The sequence below is a fragment of the Osmerus mordax genome, chromosome 1 (genome assembly GCF_038355195.1).
Source record: "Osmerus mordax isolate fOsmMor3 chromosome 1, fOsmMor3.pri, whole genome shotgun sequence".
Taxonomy (NCBI): Eukaryota; Metazoa; Chordata; class Actinopteri; order Osmeriformes; family Osmeridae; genus Osmerus; species Osmerus mordax.
In genome coordinates this window covers 24,147,623-24,168,926 of record NC_090050.1, presented here as the reverse complement: position 1 = coordinate 24,168,926, position 21,304 = coordinate 24,147,623, and the positions used below count along the sequence as shown (strand labels likewise).

Below are 21,304 nucleotides of genomic sequence, written 5' to 3'. Positions count from 1 at the left end.
TGGGTAATCCCTGTGGTAATGCCAGCTCACAGCAGCACTGAGCCCCCCTCCCCCACACTCAGCCTGCCTGGAGCTTTTATTTAATGCTTCCCTGGTCTCCTGTGGAGCATCGAGGCAAACCCAGCTATTTAAATTGTTTGTTGTTTTTCATGTTGTCGTTTTTTTTTCCCAATGTCCCACTAACATTTTGTTGCACTGTTGAGATACAGAACTAATGTCTGTCTTCTGTGGTGTTTGGAAGGTGTTCTGGTACTGTTTCTTATATGAATTGTTTACTGATTTGATATGACCACTTCTTTGTCATTTTTTGGGGGGAGGGAATTTGCAACCCTTGACATGCACACACATTTATGGCTCGTTCATGTATTTGTTCTGTTGTTATGGTGCTTTGGCATTGCTGCCGTTCAAAACAATAAACCGCTCCCGATTTACAAAGACGTATGTCCAACTGGTCCGTGTACTTTATGGCGAATCAGAACAAGCTATATATACAAATCAAACCATTGTCCTTTGATATTATCAGCTTTAGTTTAGATAAAAGACAAAGTCCAGACCTAGCGGTTAATTGCTAAACTAGTTTCAAAATAGCGTAAACATGATAGGTTTGCGGTTCCTGTCAGATCATCCCTGTATGTTTTTTTCCGGTGCGGACTTGAGGTGGAAACCATAGACATACTGTATGGTGGAAACGATTAAACAGGAAACGACTCATAAAAAGTGCTTTATGACGTCAAGGCGCGCAAAACAGCCCCGCGCTCATTTGCGTTCACAATCTGTGGCGGGTCACGAAACCTTCCTGAACCTACCTTCTCTAGGTGAGGTTATGTTCATGTTAACGTGTTGATGTGTATAATTTGACGGCACCATTACGAGATTTTAGCATTCGTCCCACTAGCCATGCATTTGTCGCTGTAGGGTTTTAAGAGGCTAAACCGATCCCCGGTGAAAAGGACTAGTACAGCAGGCAATCTGCCATAGTTTGGTCTGAACTCACCGGCGATCCGCCCATAGAGAGCCGCGTTGAACACATACGTCATACTCGTGTCTGAAAGCGGCCTGTTTGACCTATTATGGATGTAGATTTCTTGTGTCAGCAACAGTGTATGTCATAATTATTTCAGGCACAGACCCAAACTGATAACTATGCAGAACTGAAAGGCCTTAAATTAAATCTAAGTCCTCACCCAAACTACAGATATTAGGTAGCATGTATTATACAGTATATATGTTTAGGCTATAGTTTATAAGGTGCAGTAGGCTAGTGTGTGTATATACTGTATATAGTTTATAAGGAGCAGTATTGCGTATACCTTGAGGAGAAGTTTCTCCGCTAGGAGGGAACGCGAACCACGGAGAGCCTGCAGTACCCTAGGGTTCTGAAGCTCCACCCCCAGGGTTCTGAAGCTCCACCCCCAGGGTGCTGAAGCCCCACCCCCAGGGTTCTGAAGCCCCACCCCCAGGGTTCTGAAGCTCCACCCCCAGGGTTCTGAAGCTCCACCCCCAGGGTGCTGAAGCCCCACCCCCAGGGTTCTGAAGCTCCACCCCCAGGGTTCTGAAGCTCCACCCCCAGGGTGCACCTGACCGGGGAGATGTCTGTGTACCGGGCCCCCCTGGGTGCTGGGTGCCAGGATGACTCTGAGGAGGAGGAGGAGGAGTCCTGCCCCAGGAGCGACCTGGACGAGAGGCTCTGGAGGGGCCAGCAGATCCGAGGCGTCAGGGACGTCCTCCAGAGGGCCGCGCAGCGAGAGCAGCAGCTCAGACTCCTGCTGGACTGGTTCTCTGAAACTGGTGGGTCTCCTCCTTCTCTCCTCCTCCTCTCCTCCTCCTCCTCTCCTCCTCCTTCTCTCTTCTCCTGTCCTCTCCTGTCCTCTCCTGTCCTCTCCTGTCCTCCCCTAACATGCAGTTGGTCAGTAGTCAACATCCCATCTGCTGTCTATTTCCATATTCAAATGCTCTGATGACATATGTTCGTGTTTGCTAAGATGACTCACAGAATGTTTTGCATTACCTTAATCTGATGTGGCATTCAGAGCTTGGGTATTGGTAGGGATTGAACCCTAGTCACCTACTATAACATTAGATCATTAGGACACACATGTCACTAGACCATAACTCGTCGTAATTTCCAAACCACCAATCCCCCCCCTTCCTCCCCTTCCTCCTCTCCCAACTCCCTCCCTCCCCCTCCCTCCCCCCCCAGAGGAGTCCCTGCTGATGTTGGAGGGGACGAGGCAGCAGGGTGAAGCAGCTGAAATCACCCCAGAGTGGATACAGGAAGTGGAGAACAAGCTGGCTTCCTCCATGACGGACATGGACGTTTGCATCCAGCACTTACGCAAGCTCTGTGGGAGCCTGTTCGATCTGAACTCTTCTAAGACCAGGAAGGAGGAGGGTGGTGAGAGACACAGGCGAGAGACAGATGAGAATCAGGGATTTACTGATTTTCACAGATTTTCTTTCCTGCTCAGCGGAAATCCCATATTAAGGGTTTCTGATGACTTTTCTCCTTCTTAATCATGCGGTTTGACAGGACTATGTCCACTGCATCTCTGCAGATGTTACAGACTGGATGTTGGACTAGTGGATAGAGTAACTAGTAGTTAAAGTAACTAGTGGTTAGAGCAACTAGTGGTTAGGGTAACTAGTGGAAAGGGTAACATATAGAATAGGCAGATAGACAGACTCAAAGAGAGACAGACAGACAGACACACAGGCAGACAGCTGGCAGACAGACACAGACAGACACACAAGTAGACAGACAGACACAGACAGACACACAAGCAGACAGACAGACACACAGACAGACACACAGACACACAGACAGACAGACACACAGGCAGACACCTGGCAGACAGACACAGACAGACACACAAGCAGACAGACAGACACACAGGCAGACACCTGGCAGACAGACACACAGACAGACACACAGGCAGACAGACACACAAGCAGACAGACACACACACAGACAGACAACCAAGCAGACAGACACACAGACAGACAGACATACAGGCAGACAGACACACAGACAGACAGAAACACAGGCAGACAGACACACAAGCAGACAGACACACACACAGACAGACACACAAGCAGACAGACACACAGACAGACAGACATACATAAAGGCAGACAGACACACAGACAGACAGACAGACAGACAGACAGCCTGTAATGCGCTCCTGTGTTGCAGCTCTGCTTAAGGGTGGTGTCTGGCACTGGTGGAGAGAGAAGAAACTGGACGGTCGCACCATGAAGCGCATCCAGGAGCTGAAGCCCCCGTCCCCCTCCAGGCTCCTGGCCGACCCCTCCCTGGCCGCCAAGTGCGTCGGCGACTTGTCCTTCATGCTGGCCGACATTGGCAAGACCCCGGGCAGCAACAGAGCCATGAACATGGCCTTCAAGTACGCCCAGGTAGCATGGTCAGGGGTTAGGGGTCAGGGGTCAGGGGGTGTGAACTTTGAACTGATAGAAATGTCTGAAACACATGAATGTGATGTTTATTACTAATAATTTAAACCGTCATTATTTATAATTCTTTGTTATGATTTTGATTTAAATATGAATTCTGATTCCACCCTGACAGGTAGGTATGCAGGAACTGAACGAGGCTTTCCAGGAGCGCACCAGGGAGGCCCAGTCCCACCAAGCCCAGGCAGAGGCTCTGGCGGCCAGGGACTGCCGCCAGGAAATGTCCAGGATAAAGGCCCAGCTGCAGGAGAAAACAGCAAAGATCTACAAGCTGGAGGGGCAGCTGCTCGCTGCCAGGGAGCACAAGGACTCTCCCGCAACGGTGATTCCAGAGTTAGAACCAGCGGTGGTCCTGGGACCTGAGGAGGCAGCCGAGGCTGACACCTCGGAGGAGGAAGAGGAGGTTGAAGACTTCCCCCTCATCCCAAAGGACATCTTGAAGAGGTTAGAGAAGATGAGCTCTGACCTCCTGAGGGCTTTTCAGACTTCCGTGTTCACGATCTTGGAGAAGCTCTCGCCGTCTCTCTCGGGAGGCGAGGATGAAGATGGAGACCAGCTGGATGGGAAGGCAAAGGCCTGGACGGTGAGTCTTGCAAACCTAGCGATTTTTGTTTGAAAGGATTCAAACCAAAATATCCCACCCCCTCCCTTCAGAGCCACTCCCCCTAAACACATGAATGTGCTGCCTGATTACTGCTGGGAGGGAGGTAGACAGACAAGTAGCCCGTCCAATCATTGCATTCACTTCGAATGCCGTCCAATCATTAAGTTCGGTCCAAACAAAATGATTGGTTGTGTTTATTACAGTCCTGCGATGCCCACAGATAATCACATATATACAATTTTAATATCAAACCTGTAGACTTATTGGTTGCTATCAGGATGTGAAGTTACTGATCACTCGTACCCTGTACTTACTGTAAGTCGCTCTGGATAAGAGCGTCTGCTAAATGACTAAATGACTAAATGTGAAGTTAATTTCAGAAAATATGACAAAAACATTACCCACCCTGCCTTTAAAGACTGTGGACGTCCGGAACCTGCACAGCTTCCTGGGGAAGATCCTGAGGGATACCTTCAACAGCCTGATGGAGAAACTAAGGATCCCGGGCAGGTCCCCAGGCCTGATGGAGAAACGAATGATCCCCAGCAGGGCTCCAGACCAGCCCCTCGCGGACGACCCGCCCGGTCCAGGAACTTCACACCCCTTGGACGGGTTCCCTGAAGCCTCTGAAGACATGCTTGGAGATGCCAGCAAGGATGCCAGCAAGGATGCCAGCAAGGACGCCAGCAAAGATGCCAGCAAGGACGCCGGCAAACCGCCAACAAGCCTCGCAAAGACGCACGCGAAGACCCACGAGAAGACGCAAGCGAAGACACAAGCGAAGGCACAAGCGAAGACGCACAAGACACCGACAGATACGAAACCCCGTGCCCCGCCCTCACCCCAGGCCCCGCCCTCACCCCAGGCCCCGCCCTCACCCCAGGTCCCGCCCTCAGCCCAGGCCCCGGCCTCACCTCAGTCCCCGCCCTCACCCCAGATCCCGCCCTCACCCCCGGACGAGGGCACGGAGGGAACGGAGGAGAGGGGGAAGAGAAGAACCTGGAGGTCCCGATCGACCCTCGCCAACGCACCCCAGAAAGAGGCTCCCTCCATGGGGACCAGGTCAGGCACTGAGGCGGTGGTGGGCGCGGGGGCAGCCGCGGGCCGTGCGGGGCACCCTGGTGGGGGGAGGCATGAGCGGAGGGCGCCGCAGAGCTGCAGCGACGGCAGGAAACTGGTCGTGGACGTGAAGGCCCAGAGGACCAACCTGGAGCTGCTTCAGCGGGCGGTCGTCCTGGGCAACATCTTGCTTCCTGTCCATGACCTGGTGGAGGATGTCATAGTGCAGAGCCTCACCGCGGTAGAGAGGAGGCTGGGCTGTCTCCTGCACAGGTTCATCAGGCACCGGGACCTGCAGTCTGTCAGGTGGGTCTGTCACTACGACCTGCAGTCTGTCAGGTGGGGCTGTCACTACAACCTGCAGTCTGTCAGGTGGGGCTGTCACTACAACCTGCAGTCTGTCAGGTGGGTCTGTCACTACAACCTGCAGTCTGTCAGGTGGATGAACAATAACGTTTTATTCTGTTGAATTCTAATCTACTCTATTATACTCCACTTTACTGTACTCTATTATACTCTACTCTTATACTCCACTTGACTCTATTCTAATGTGCTATATTATACTGTACAGAAACACCCTGAATGCGAGACTGCTGGAGGCAAGGGCCCTGAATGACGGAGGTGCGATCAGAGAGCTGTATGTTTACCTGCGTGGGCTGGAGGTGTGCGAGGCGAGCGTGGCCAGGCTGGGCTCTGCCAGGCAGGCCTTGGTAGACCTGGACCGCAGAAACTGGTTGGCTCACCTGCTCCAGGTGCTCAGCCAGGTGAGAACACATACCTTAAGGGAGGAGGATGTCACACCTGGTGGAAACCTCTTTCATATCAGATAGAACCCTCTCATGTTATTCCTGGGCTCTTTACAACGTCAAGGATGGAAAATGCGGAGAATATAAATGGAATGTTGGTGGAGACATATGATGTTTTTATTTCAGTGTGTCAGGAGAGACTGAGTTGTCCCGTCTGACACATGTGACTGTTGTTGGAGCAGGTGAGGGAAGAGCACGGGCTTCACCTGGCCGCGCCCGGCCCCTGTGAGAGATCGCTACTGCCCCGCCCCATCCTGACTCTGGTCCCCAGGAAGCTGCGCTGGTCGCTTCGGCCCGGACACACCTGCAGCCAGGCCCCGCCCCCCGGACACACCTGCAGCCAGGCCCCGCCCCCCGGACACACCTGCAGCCAGGCCCCGCCCCCCGGACACACCTGCAGCCAGGCCCCGCCCCCCGGACACACCTGCAGCCAGGCCCCGCCCCCCGGACACACCTGCAGCCAGGCCCCGCCCCCCGGACACACCTGCAGCCAGGCCCCGCCCCCCGGACACACCTGCAGCCCGGCCCCGCCCCCAGACTGCCCCTTTCCCCTACTTGAAAGGCCACGCCCACAGACTGTCGGATTCTCTGAGGCCAGATACAGTTTCAGGTGAGAATCCTCTGCTTGTTCACTCTAATGCTGTGTTCACACTGAACGCATAATTTGCATGAATTATTATCTTCGCGTTTGTTGTGAACACAGCATAAGACAGAGTAACCAAGGTGTGCATTCGAGAACTGAAGCGCCGGTTCTAGAACCAAGGAGTGGGATCTAAATGAAATAAAATCACACCTCAGAACACTCGAGAATGTTCTAGATTCAAACACTCTAGAACACTAGACTCCTACTTCCTTTATGACCCAATAGGAACATGAGTATGAGTCGGACCCCGACCTTGTGGCAGGTGAACCCGCTGGATAGCAAGCGCCCCCCTAGGTCCAGCTACACCTGCAGCCTTCCTCGCATGCTGGAGATGGACGTCAACAGGAGCAGGATCAACGCACTGCACACCCTGCAGGACAGGTGCGGGAACTGCACCCAACACAACAGTACACTCCTAAGGCTACTGTATATATGAATGCTGGTAGTAGGGTTGTATGCATGAATGCTCAGCTATCTGTTTATGCCATACCTCCCTCCTCCAGGATGAATGAACTTCTGTGCCAGGTTGTTCTGAGTAGAAGCAACATTGAAGGAGGACAGCAGGTGATGGAGTCTGTTTCCCTAAATAAAGCAGATGTTTGACTCTAAGAGCTGATTGGTTGGTTTCTTTCTCGAGACAGCTGACAGCTGTTCATGTTTGAGTTTTGAGGGGGTTGGGCCGACTGGACTGTGATATTAGAAACTTTCTTTAATTTTAATTAACACATTAAAATGGTATTTTATTGACACATTCTGTTAACAAGCACACATTTACACATACTACTGTCTCCACACCCCGTGTGATCTCCGAGATGCTAGTTTTTGATTGAATTCATAAGAAAACATAGTTATGAACAAACAAGGTTGAGTCATCATTGGCACATTTACAAACAAGCACATGACCTCAGTGCATGATGGGGACTGTTGCCTGGACCTTTACAAGTCTCTCTACTCTATATACAGCTTTCTCTCTTTCCTCTCTCCCCTCCATCCCCATCCTGCTGAAGACAACATGCACTAGGAAGCCCTGAGGAGGTTCTAGCTGAGACGTTTTGCTCCATCCTTTAATCTCTTCCTTCCACTGTCTCAATCCATAGCTGCCCTCCACCTCTATCCATTCATCCTTCCTCCCCATCTCTCCATTATTTCATCCTTCCTTTCCATCCATCCATCCATTCATCCTTCCTCCCCATCTCTCCATTATTTCATCCTTCCTTTCCATCCATCTGTTCATCCTTCCTCCCCATCTCTCCATTATTTCATCTTTCCATCCATCCATTCATCCTTCCTCCCCATCTCTCCATTATTTCATCCTTCCTTTCCATCCATTCATCCTTCCTCCCCATCTCTCCATTATTTCATCCATCCACCTCCATCCCTACAACCCTTCCCTCTCCGTTCTTCCTCTCTATCCCTCCACATCTTCATTCCTCCATCCGTGGCAGATGTCCCGGGCCTAGAAGCTGCAGTTCCATGACCGTGGTGTGACCAGCTCCCAGAATCCTCTCTGTGTGGAGAGATCCCATGAGGTTAGGGTTAGAGCTCCACGCCTCCTTCCTCTCCTTAGCGCACCACTCAGACCATAATCCCATTTTTCCTGAACAGCCCATGTTTCGTGAGTCCTCAACCCATGTGATAATCTTTTTATGTTATGTTCTATTTTTAGGTGCTCAACCAGTGTGCGTTTGTGTGTGTGTGTGCGTGTGTGTGTGCGTGTGTGTGTGTGTGTTGGACACAGCAGCGCACACAAGGCCTGTGTGTTGCCCACAGCTCTGATAGCCGAGGCATCTGCAGAGAGATGCTCCCAGGCCATCTGCCGCTGCCAATCCCAGGAGCCCACATCTGGGGCTGGGGGGTCACGGTCTAATCCTGGGTCTTTACACACTTCTAAAGACTCTGAACAGGCATGCGTGACTCCATAGATTGTGTGCTTGAGTGTGTGTGTGTGTGTGCTTTGTCAGTGTTTTTGCGCACAGGCAAGAATGCATGTGTGTGTGTGTGTGTGCGCGTGTGTGCTTGTGTGTCTCAGAGGAAGAGGAAGAGAAGCATAATGACATAGATCCACTGAAGAGGATGAGAACCACAGCCTGGACCCTGGAGCTCCTCACCCCGGTGCGAGGGCAGTGGACCTGGGCGTAAAACTCCTGGCCGTACAGGCACACCTGGACGCCCTGACCGATGAAAAGGCAGGTCCACATCATAATGTTCCACACCGGGCTCTTACGCTTGTCCGTCAGGGTGAAGTGAAACAGCACTGAGGGGAAGGAGAGGGAGAGAGAGAAGGGCAAAGTAGTAAGAGTGGTTTTAAAACAACATCGTTGATGGAAAACTTCCAGAGTTCCTAAACACCCCCCCCCCCCTCATTCCTCACTCCCCCCCTCCCCGAGTAACCCCCCCCTCCAGCCCCCTCGTCCCCCTCACTCCTCATCCCAGTGAGTTTTTCTGGGAGTTTTTCCTTGTCTTCCTTGAGGGTTTAGGTTGGTTGAGGGATATTTCTATCGGCGTATGTGAAGCCCTCTGTGACATGCTTGCGTGTAAAAAGGGTTATACAAATACATTTTGATTTGATCCCCTCCCCCCCCCCCTCACCTCCGAAGACAGCGAACAGGCAAAACATGACAGGGTAGAAGAAGCCAAAGCCCATGGTGAAGGCGTACTCGTGCACCACAGCCGACACCAGGAACACAGACAACATGGCCGCCGTGCGGAACTTCCTCGTCAACAGCTGCCGGGGCACAGGGGTCAGAGGTTATAGGTGCCCTGCTGTGAGTGGCCTCAGTGGGGCTGAGGGGGTAGTTAGTGGAAATGGGGGGTAGTTATTGAGGCTGGGGTAGGTATCAGGGATGGGGAGTAGTTTGTCGGGCTAGGAGGGTAGTTAATGGGGCTAGAGAAGTAGTGGAAGTAGAAGTAGTAGTTGTGGATAGTTAGTGAGGTTGTGGGTAGTTAGTGAGGCTGGGGGGGTAGTTGTGGGTAGTTAGTGAGGCTGAGGGGGTAGTTGTGGGTAGTTAGTGAGGCTGGGGGGGTAGTTGTGGGTAGTTAGTGAGGCTGTGGGGGTAGTTGTGGGTAGTTAGTGAGGCTGGGGGGGGTAGTTGTGGGTAGTTAGTGAGGCTGGGGGGGGTAGTTGTGGGTTGTTGTCAGGGATACCCACCCAGAGAAAGTCTCTGTAGCCGTAGTAGTACAGCCAGTCGTGCACCACCACATTCCACGTACGGTAGTAGTTAGCAAACGATGTGGAGTTCCACCAGTCCTGAGGAGGAGGAGAGGAGGAGGAGACGAAAGGAGAGGAGGAGGGAAGAGGAGAAAGTCAGAAAAGAGGAGGGGAGGAGAGGAGGGAAGAGGGGAGAGGAGGGGAGAAGGGAAGGGGAGGAGACGAGGGAAGGGGAGAGGGGAGGAGAGGAGGGAAGGGGAGAGGGGAGGAGAGGAGGGAAGGGGAGAGGGGAGGAAACCTTAGTCTCTGTAAACACCAAAGACAGAAAGACGGCCTTGTCGCTCTCAGAACCACCCCATTACCTAACCCGGCAGCAACAGGTGTCTCTAATCCAAGCAGCAAGGTATTTGACAGGAACAGGAAGTTGCATCGTACCTTGTAGAACATTCTGTCAGAAAATCGCAGCATCTCAGCGAAGGCGTTGAGCCAGCAGTGCAGGAACGCATAAAACGCCAGGAGCAGAATCAGCATACCTGAGGGAGGGAGGAGGGGAGAGGGAGGGAGAGAGGGGGGAGGGAGGGAGGAGGGGGAGAGGGAGGGAGAGAGAGAGGGGGGAGGGAGGGAGGGAAGGAGGGGGAGGGAGAGAGAGAGGGGGGAGGGAGGGAGGGAAGGAGGGGGAGGGAGAGAGGGGGGGACGGAGGGAGGGGGAGAGGGAGGGAGGGAGGGAGAGAAAGTCAGTACCACAGGGTTCTGGTGCTGAAGGGGCGGTTGTGTGTGTATGTTTCAGTGTGTGTGTATGTTTCAGTGTGTGTGTATGTGAGGTGGTGTGTATGTTTCAGTGTGTGTGTATGTGAGGTGGTGTGTATGTTTCAGTGTGTGTGTATGTGAGGTGGTGTGGTGAGGTACCTACCAGGCAGAGTAGCGTTGAACACCCTCAGCACCAGGGTTCTGGTGCTGAAGGGGCGGTTGTTCTCATTCCTGACCACAGGGATGCAGAGCCGCACCAGGATGAAGTACCCGTAGAACAGACAGGCGAGGATCTGGAGAGAGGGTGTGTGTGTCAGATGGTGTGTGTGGGGGTTGTAAAGGTGTGTAAAGGTAGAGATTTTAGAACTGTCTTTGTTCTAGACATCTACTCTTATTATTGTGTGAGCTGCTATAATGCTGACCATCACTGTGACCTCTTCATGTTTCAGAGGAAAGAAAAGATGTAGAGAGAGGAATGGAGAGAGAGGACTGGAGAGAGAGAGGGGACTGGAGAGAGAGAGAGAGAGAGAGGACTGGAGAGAGAGAGAGAGAGGACGAGAGAGAGAGAGAGAGAGAGGACGAGAGAGAGAGAGAGAGAGAGAGAGAGAGAGAGAGGACTGGAGAGAGAGAGAGAGGACTGAGAGAGAGAGAGAGAGAGGACGAGAGAGAGAGAGAGAGAGAGAGAGAGAGAGAGAGAGAGAGAGAGAGAGAGAGAGAGAGAGAGAAAGAGAGAGAGAGAGAGAGAGGACTGGAGAGAGGACTGGAGAGAGAGAGAGGACTGGAGAGAGAGAGAGGAATGGATAGAGAGAGGTAGATGGGAGGATAGAGAAAGAAAGAAAGAGAAAAGAGAGAGAGAGTAAGAGGTAGAGGGGAGAAGAAAGAAAGAAAGAAAGAAAGAGAGGAAAAGAGAGAGGGAGAGGACTGGAGAGAGGAGGTGAAACAGCAAGCCCCACTTGGTTCTGAGTCCACACTGATAAACACACACTGTATGGTTTACTACATGCCTTCTAGGAATCAATACTGTCCTCAGGGCAACAACCGCACATAGCCTACATAGCAGCTAAACACTATGACACCCACATCCTCCATCCATACACCCTCCACCCACACACCCTCCACCCACACACCCTCCATCCACACCCTCCACCCACACACCCTCCACCCACACATCCTCCACCCACACACCCTCCACCCACACACCCTCCATCCACACCCTCCACCCACACCCTCCACCCACACACCCTCCACCCACACACCCTCCATCCACACCCTCCACCCACACACCCTCCACCCACACACCCTCCACCCACACACCCTCCATCCACACACCCTCCACCCACACACCCTCCATCCACACACCCTCCACCCACACATCCTCCATCCACACACCCTCCACCCACACACCCTCCGTCCACACACCCTCCGTCCACACATCCTCCGTCCACACACCCTCCGTCCACACACCCTCCGTCCACACACCCTCCGTCCACACACCCTCCACCCACACACCCTCCGTCCACACACCCTCCGTCCACACACCCTCCGTCCACACACCCTCCGTCCACACACCCTCCACCCACACACCCTCCGTCCACACACCCTCCACCCACACATCCTCCACCCACACATCCTCCGTCCACACACCCTCCGTCCACACACCCTCCACCCACACATCCTCCATCCACACACCCTCCACCCACACACCCTCCGTCCACACATCCTCCGTCCACACACCCTCCGTCCACACACCCTCCGTCCACACATTCTCCACCCACACATCCTCCACACACCCTCCAGGTCAAGTCTTACCTTGGCAAAGGTCACACCAACATAGTTCCACCTGATATAGGGGTTCCTGGAGGAGGGGGGGAGAGCGGTAAGGAGGGAGGGAAGGTGAGGAGGAGGGGGGGAGAACGGTAAGGAGGGAGGGAAGGTGAGGAGGATGGGGGGAGAGCGGTAAGGAGGGAAGGTGAGGAGGAGGGGGGGAGAGCAATAAGGAGGGAGGGAAGGTGAGGAGGATGGGGGAGAGCGGTAAGGAGGGAAGGTGAGGAGGAGGGGGGAGAGCGGTAAGGAGGGAGGGAAGGTGAGGAGGATGGGGGGTGAGCGGTAAGAAGAAGTTCATACTGAGGAGTGAGTGTAGAGCTGGGTTACACTAGCTCTCCTGGTTCAGCTGGGTTACACTAGCTCTCCTGGTTCAGCTGGGTTACACTAGCTCTCCTGGTTCAGCTGGGTTACACTAGCTCTCCTGGTTCAGCTGGGTTATACTAGCTCTCCTGGTTCAGCTGAGTTACACTAGCTCTCCTGGTTCAGCTGGGTTACACTAGCTCTCCTGGTTTAGCTGGGTTACACTAGCTCTCCTGGTTCAGCTGGGTTACACTAGCTCTCCTGGTTCAGCTGGGTTACACTAGCTCTCCTGGTTCAGCTGGGTTACACTAGCTCTCCTGATTCAGCTGGGTTATACTAGCTCTCCTGGTTCAGCTGGGTTACACTAGCTCTCCTGGTTCAGCTGGGTTACACTAGCTCTCCTGATTCAGCTGGGTTACACTAGCTCTCCTGGTTCAGCTGGGTTACACTAGCTCTCCTGGTTCAGCTGGGTTACACTAGCTCTCCTGGTTCAGCTGGGTTACACTAGCTCTCCTGGTTCTGTGATTACCTGGGGTAGGATTCTCTGTAGATCAGCGTAGGGCAGAACAAGAAGTAGAGATAGCTGGAAAACGTGGGGAACCGGATAACTTCTCCTGCAAACCAAGACAACAGCCAGTCAGTCGGCCAGCCAGTTAACCTGCCAGTCGGCCAGCCAGCCAGCTAGTTAGCCAGGTTGGTACCAGGTTGGAACTGACTGTAGTGACACAAGATAACCGTTCCAAAACACTCGTTCAAGTCTAAAAACCCCAACACCTTGAATCCTGCTCTCTTTCAAGCTGCCAGAACACAAATAAATCTAACTTCCCAGATAACCATTTCAGCATTACTAGAGGTTCAGACAAATTGTAAATTCTGTTCATGGACTGGCTGGAGAACTGAGGGTCTGCTGTAGTGAGACCAGCCCAGATGTTCCCTCACCCTCTTTGGGTGGGTTCCTCAGGACCAGCGGAACGTTCTCCCTGATGAAGGAGTAGCTCTTCATCAGGAAGCGGATCTGAGAGAGGGAAGAGTCAAGAGTTCAATCAGTGCTTTATTTTCACATTCCACAGGTCACAGGGAGCAGCTCAGTAGATGAGCTCAGTGTGTGGAGTATCTGACTGTGGTGTCCAGGGTTCATGTTACCATGACTTTGCATGGTGATGTTAAATCATGCCCTCTTTGGAGCGGCCAAAACATGTTCCCCGATAACCAGTTTAGTCAGAGGTTCAGCCAAATTGTAAATTCTGTTCATGGACAGGGAGGACATCTGTGGGCTGGTGTGACTGTTCTTATCTCAACATCTGCTCAGTTGGGCTAGCTAAACCCTACACACTCGACCACACACACACATACCTGCTCCAGTATGACGATGAACCTGGAGGCTGGGGGCAGCTGGTAGTGTATGACCACGTAGATGGGAAGACCCCCAGGACGGCTCCTTGCAGGGCAGCCAGGGCCAGACCCGCGCCCAGGGACAGGGCCAGCTTGGAGGGGCAGCCGTGAAAGCTGACCCCCCAGAGCACCAGGGCCTGGTAGGGGACAGCCAGAGTGTAGCTGAACATCAGCAGCCAGGACCACATCACTGTGGGGAGCTTCCCGAAGGCATAGCACAGCAGGTCAAACTCCAGCACCAGCCTGGGGAGGAGAGGGGGGAGGGAGGAGGGAGAGGGGGGAGGGAGAGGGAGGAAGAGGGCAGGGGGTGAGGGAGGGAGAGGGGCACAGTTTGGACCAACGGGGGTTGGTCACACACTCACACACACACCTGCCCTGGTCGATGTAGTCCACCGCTAGCGTGCTGAAGATGAGAGGAACATCGCTGCTATGAACACGTGGTAGATGGTCCTGATGTGGCTGATCTCAAACAGCTCGCTGGAGACACATACACACACATAGATACACACACACACATAAACATGTACACACAACATACACAAAGAAACACACACGCATACACAGGGAAACATTGTTTAAAAAACAAGTTTGAGGCACCCCTTCTGATTTTTTTTTTTTTACACACACTCATACACACTTACTCTAGAATTGACTGTCTCGCAGCAAACACCTTTCCATCATCCATTTTGTGGGATCTGTCAGGAACGCACACATTTAGAACAACCCGAAACACAAACAAGGTGTTTTGTGATGCATGTTGTAGGACAGGAGACCAACACTGCTACAGTGCAGTAACAGGTGTAATTGGCTGTATGCACAAGACAGTGTTACGTATTTCCAGGGAAAAAATAGGCCAGGTCTAGAACTTGGGGTGAAGAAACGTGACTTTTAATAACCAGAACAGGTTATGTTGACCCTTAATATAGCTCTCTTAACCGATGTAGCTCAAAACGTACAATTTGAACCCTTTTTCCCTCCGGCTTGAAGGGTAGCAACATATAATCCTATGTACATCGTTAATTGTCATTTTGGGAAGATCCCCCAAACTTCTTGTAAAACCCAGCATTTTGCGTGAGAGAACTAATGTAACTGTTAGTTACTGGAAGTTGTTGAACTGGCTTATGCAATATGCGGAAGTGATACGTGCATATTCGAACTTACACGTTGTGGTGACGTTGTTGTTTCAATCGGGCGTGTTCGGATAAAAGGCCAGGACGTTTAATGGCTCTGGTCCTACCCCACCTCTCATTTCGAACAGCGGCAAAGGCAAGCGGAAGCAACCGCCCGTAACTAGCTAGCTAGCTAGCTACTACAGAAGTAGTTAGCCTAGCAACATCATCGTTAACGTCAACTGTGTGGCATTTGTGGTATTTAATTAGTTTCACAACTGTAGTGACATTTTTTACACATAGTTAGCTAATAGCTAATAACCAGCTAGCTAGCACTAGGTACATTTAGGCCTAGTATTTCGCGTTTTATGGAAGACGCGCTGATCTTGTCTAGACGTTATCTTCAACGACGTTGACCAAAAAATGAAGGACATCACTGCGACGCAAAACCAGCCGCTCCCCAGAAAAACTCGCCGCTTGTACCGGTGAGTAATACAAACTAGGCGTTTCGGCTAGCCGGTTGCCGCTTTGGGTGTGAGGCTAGGGTTGTGGGGGTCATTTACCATCCAGAATATCTAACCTCAGGATCTTGATCTCATCCTTGAGTTACAGTCTTTGTGTACGCAGCTGTTGTTTACCTGGAGTTGTTGTTGTTTACCTGGAGTTGTTGTTGTTTGTGGGCTTGGCGTCCGAGGCGCTGGGTAGCTCCCTCTGGGTGAACGTCTGGATGGAGTGGGTCAGGACCTTATCCAGGAGGTCACCCAGCTGCCCCTGCACCTGCTCCAGCACCTCAGCCTTCACCTTCTAGAATGGGTTGAGAAATGGTGCTCAGACAGGAAGATTACAGTAGTGGAGGTGTGTGTGTGTGTGTGTGTACTGTACCTCCACATGCTTCCTCAACTGTCTCAGATGCTCTTGGCAATCCGCAGGGGTCTCGTCTGCTCAGGTGAAACACACACACACACACACACACCACACACACAGAGACACACACACACACACACACAGAGACACACACCTCTGGTTACTCCCTGAACATTGATGCGCCTCACACACTCAGCAGACAGGCTCCTGATTGGCTCACCTTGGCTGCTGATCTCATTGGACGGCAGGCTCTGGCTGCTGTGTCTGTGGTGCAGCCCATTTGCTGTGCCCGTTGTGGCCATGGCGACGCCAGGGAAACTGATTGGTCGTTGGTGTGGTCAGCACCGCAGTCACGCACACACCAGCCTGGAGAGGTTAACTTAGGGTTAACCTTAGGGTTAAGGGTTTGGGTTAGGGATAACGTTATTAACTTAGGTTATGTGTTAGGGTTCACCTTAAGGACCTTAATGGCATTAATAACCTTAATCAGAGCAACGACAAGTCATCTTGGTTGTTCGTTTCAAAGGGGCTCCTCTGTACAGTCATCGTATCAAAACCCACCCCATGTCAGATAAATGGTTGTGATTGGCCAGACCCTATCCAGGTCAGACGGAAATCTGTCTGAATGGGAGGATGGTCAGATGTGTCGGCTAGATCAAATAAACATGAGCTCTCATGTTCACCTGGTTTTTAGGTGAGTAGTTACCCTGGAGATGGGTAATTAGTCAGCCCCAGCCAGCATAATCAGAGGTTACTATAGGTTTATACCGGTATAGGTTTAGACTGAAATACCTCAGGTTATTGTAGGTTATTACAGGGTTAGGGTGAATGACCTGAGGTTACTACAGGTTTAGACTGAAATACCTCAGGTTACTGTAGGTTATTACAGGGTTAGGGTGAATGACCTGAGGTTACTGTAGGTAACGCCACACAATGTAAACACATGCTAATCTTCCATACAACCGCCTTCAGAAGTCAGGACAGGACAGATAAGCAGCATATCTGGATGTGTAGGAACGTGAGGAGCAGAGTAGATAGAGGGTGTACTTGGATAGAGAAGGTGGTTCAGGGGGGGGGGGGGGGGGGGGGGGGGGACTGGAGATGAGATCTAGATGTTCTGGTCTATAGGTGATGACCAGCAGCTGATGAGAGGGAACACAACTTGTGGAAAACATGTTGTTTTGTCCCAGAGAGGTGAGAAGGAACAGAGAGCTGTCCGGGGTTGTTCACCTGCTGACTCCATAGAAACAGGATTGCGTAATCCAAGTACACGGATTGCGTGTTTGTTTCTTTTTTTAATCTTTTGCTATCTCTCTGTCTTTCTCCTGTTCTCTCTCTTTTTCCTGTTCCCTCTCTCTTTCTCCTGTTCTCTCTCTTTCTCTTGTTCTCTCTCTTTCTCCTGCTCTCTCTTTCTCCTGCTCTCTCTTTCTCCTGTTTTCTCTCTTTCTCCATCTCTCTCTCTCTTTCTCCTATTCTCTCTCTTTCTCTTGTTCTCTCGCTCCTTTGAGCTCTCTCTTTCTCTCCATCTCTCTCTCGTTCTCCTGTTCTCTCACTCTTTCTCCTGTTCTCTTTCTCTCCTTCTCTCTCTTTCTCTCCTTCTCTCGCTCTTTCTCTCCTTCTCTCGCTCCTTCTAGCTCTCTCTCTTTCTCTTGTTCTCTCTCTTTCTCCTGTTCTCTTTCTCTCCCGTTCTCTCCTCTCACTATTTCTCCTGTTCTCTCACTTTCTCTCCTCTCTCTTTCTCTCCTTCTCTCTCTCTTTCGGGCTATCGGGCTATTTTCGGGAATCGGGCTATTAATCAGAAGGTTGCTGGTTCGAATTCCCGGAGTGCCGTGCCCAAGGACACAACGTCCTTAGGCACGGCACTTCACCCTATTTACTACCCTTTACTTACTGTAGGTCGCTCTGGATAAGAGCGTCTGCTAAAATGACTAAATGTAAATACATACCAATTCCTACGTACCTACAATACTGTTACTGTGGGTGTTGCTATGTAGTTAAGTGGTAGCGTAGGTAATGTACCCTAAGTGCTTCCCCTCCTGCAGTGTGTAGCTAGGCAGGTGTGCAGGTCAGCTGTCCAGCCAGAGCTCCAGGAGGTGTCTGTGTCTGGGACAGTCTCTGTGGTCAGACTGTTGTACTCACTGTAACCTGGGCTCTGGTCCTCCTCACCCCGCCGCAGCAACAGACAGACAGGCTGGAAATAACGCAGGAAACAGGCAGGAAACAGGCAGTTGTCCGGTTCTTAAGACAGGCAGAAAACAGGTGGTAAATACTCAGGAAACAGGCAGGAAACGGTTGTCCAGTTCTGTAGGCAGGCAGCAAACAGGTGGTAAATTTCATCAAACAAGCAGCTGTTTGGTTCTTAGAAGATGTAAACAGGCAACTGTTTGGTTGTTAAACAGGCGTTCAACGGACAGATGTTTGGTCCTCCTGTGTTGTCCTGGGGTGGATGGAAGTGTGTGACTGAGACAACAGGTCAAGTACTGTGTGTGTGTGTGTGTGTATGCATAGGTAGAAGTGTGCTAGTGAACTCTGTCCTTCTATTACCTCAGAACAGAGGTTGATCTTTGCCCTGTTTGGCTCTCGGCCCTATAATGCTGCTAGCTCCTCTCTCTGTGTTCTAACCAGTATGTCTCTGGTCTCTCTCTCTGTTCTATCCAGTATCTCTCTGGTCCAGTGTAAGCTAGGCAGAAGGCAACCATAAAAATATTTTCAAAAAAGGTTTCACAAAAAAGGTTTCAAAAGGTTGAAAAAATATTTGGGAAAAAACGTTGACGTTTTAATATGTTGTGAGGTCCAGCAGGTAGTAATGGCTACTTTTACTTAAGTATATGTCAGAGCCCATACTTACTTACTTTAACTTGAGTGAAAATGTGTAGTCAGCACTTGAACTTCCACCAGTCTTTTTAAACATGAGTATCCATACTTCTACTTGAGTGAAGGATGTGTGAACTTTTGCCATCTCAGCTGCTAAATGATTAGAATGTAAAAAACGAGTCAGAGAAGGAGAACTGCTAGGGATTTCAGAATCATCTTTATTTGATGATGTTTTATTAGATAATGTTTTATTAGATAGTGTTTCAGTAAATAATGTTCTCAGATGCAGACTGGCTGCTGGCTGGTGAACTGCATGCAGTACATCACACAGTGTAAACAAACACACAGAACAAACAGACTAACAACTCAACAAATGTCGTTCCACTAGCCGGGTAGTCTTCAGTCTGGTTCTTCTTCTGGTCTCTTATCGGACAGAGTTCTGACTAGCTAGGCTCACACTGGAGACAGACAGACATACTTATTACATCATCATTCAAAACATGTCACATAATACCATTACCCAGAGTGCAATGCAGCTGACTACCTCTCTTAAAGAGAGAGTTATTTACTCTAACGAAACAAGCCAGGTTAGATTGAAGTGTATTGAGTAGTTAGAAGAATAGTATTACGTTAAGGTAACCTGTTCTACGAAGGAGGAAGCTGATGAGATATCCTCCCTGTTATTTTACGTTTCTTGTAAACACAGACTCTGATATGCAGCATGAGCTGTAACCAAGTTAATAACTTTATAAAAACGTTCAGAGACGTAAACTGATCTACGGTCAGGCTTTAGTAGACGGTTTTTAGTTATACACATTTAACAACAGTTTAAAAGGGGTTGGAAATAAATCTTAAAAAGTGCATAATTTTTTACTCTCGACCACCTGTCTCTCTGTTCTGACTGCCTGTCTCTCTGCTCTCCACCTGTCTCTCCTATCCACCTATCTCTCTACTCTCTACCTGTCTCTCTGCTCTCCACCTGTCTCTGCTCTCCACCTGTCTCTCTACTCTCTACCTGTCTCTGCTTTCCACCTGTCTCTCTGCTCTCCACTTGTCTCTCTGCTCTCTACCTGTCTCTCTGCTCTCTACCTGTCTCTCTACTCTCTACCTGTCTCTCTGCTCTCCACCTGTCTCTCTACTCTATACCTGTCTCTCTGCTCTCCACCTGTCTCTCTGCTTTCCACCTGTCTTTCTGCTTTTACACATGTCTCTCTACTCTCTACCTTTCTCTCTGCTTTCCACCTGTCTTTCTGCTTTCCACCTGTCTCTGCTCTGACCTTGTCTCACTGCTCTGACCCTGTCTCACTGCTCTGTAAAGGGTGGTTTGTCTAAAGGGGTCATCAATTCAGCAAGTGCCTGCTAGACACACACACACATACACAAACATATCTAAAACACACACACATAGCGTCAAACCCTCTCATCCTGACTGGTTTATCAGGAGATCAATTGAGAAGGAGTGTGTGTGTGTGTGTGTGTGTGTGTGTGTGTGTGTGTGTGTGTGTGTGTGTGTGTGTGTGTGTGTGTGTGTGTGTGTGTGTGTGTGTGTGTGTGTGTGTGTGTGTGTGTGTGTGTGTGTGTGTGTCAAAGTCCCTGAAGCATAAATCCATTCTTCATCTTGTGTAGTGAAGGGAGAAGGTGACAGACACCATCTATGACTGGGACTCATGCAGACACGCTTGTCACTGTTCTACTCTTACACGGTTTTATACTGCAGATAAGCATTCAGCAATAGAATCAACAACAAACCAGTATTTGTTCATATTAGCATAGTGTTTACAACTTAAAACAGATGCATCAGTACATTCAATTATAACAACAACATCAACAGCCATAAATGAAATAAATAATAATACCCCAAAATGATGAAACGCATACATTATATTAAACCTAACTGTATAAAAATAGTTGCTACACAATTACTAAATTTATTTCTTTTTTTTACTAATCTGCCCTTGTCTGTCCAGAATGAGAGGACTATGATTAGTAATTTTTTTTACTCTCTGGAATGAATAAAATGGCAATTTTTTTCAGCCATTAAAATGGTAACTCTTCCCCCTGTTTAGCGCTTGCTGCTAATACACAGTCCTGCATTCTCTCTGCCTCTAGTGGTTAAACACAGTACTGCAGCATATCTGCCTCTAGTGGTTAAACACAGTACTGCAGCATATCTGCCTTTAGTGGTTAAACACAGTATTGCAGCATATCTGCCTTTAGTGGTTAAACACAGTACTGCAGCATATCTGCCTTTAGTGGTTAAACACCACTGTAGTATACCTTCCTCTAGTGGTTAATCCTAATACTGCACCCTCTCTATCCCTAGTGGTTAAACCTAGTACTGCACCCTCTCTATCCCTAGTGGTTAAACCTAGTACTGCACCCTCCTCTCCTCCCTCCTTTAATCAGAGGGGAGGGGGGGAGGGAGGGATGGGGGAGATGGGGGGGAGGGAGGGATGGGGGAGATGGGGGGAGGGAGGGATGGGGGAGATGGGGGGGAGGGAGGGATGGGGGAGATGGGGGGGA

At 50.5% G+C, this 21,304-nt stretch overlaps 1 protein-coding gene across 1 annotated transcript; it reads right to left on the bottom strand.

The window, feature by feature from the left end:
- Positions 1–7,784: 7,784 nt before the first annotated feature.
- On the bottom strand, positions 7,785–16,269 carry soat2 (sterol O-acyltransferase 2). The gene is given in 17 exon segments (XM_067235854.1): positions 7,785–8,090; positions 8,692–8,837; positions 9,173–9,308; positions 9,732–9,830; positions 10,167–10,264; positions 10,642–10,771; positions 12,288–12,333; positions 13,132–13,216; positions 13,542–13,617; positions 13,956–14,026; positions 14,029–14,237; positions 14,365–14,407; positions 14,410–14,471; positions 14,636–14,689; positions 15,762–15,907; positions 15,986–16,041; positions 16,188–16,269. Coding segments are annotated over 17 exon segments (1,590 nt in total). The 3' UTR covers positions 7,785–8,039.
- Between the last annotated feature and the right edge of the window lie 5,035 nt (positions 16,270–21,304).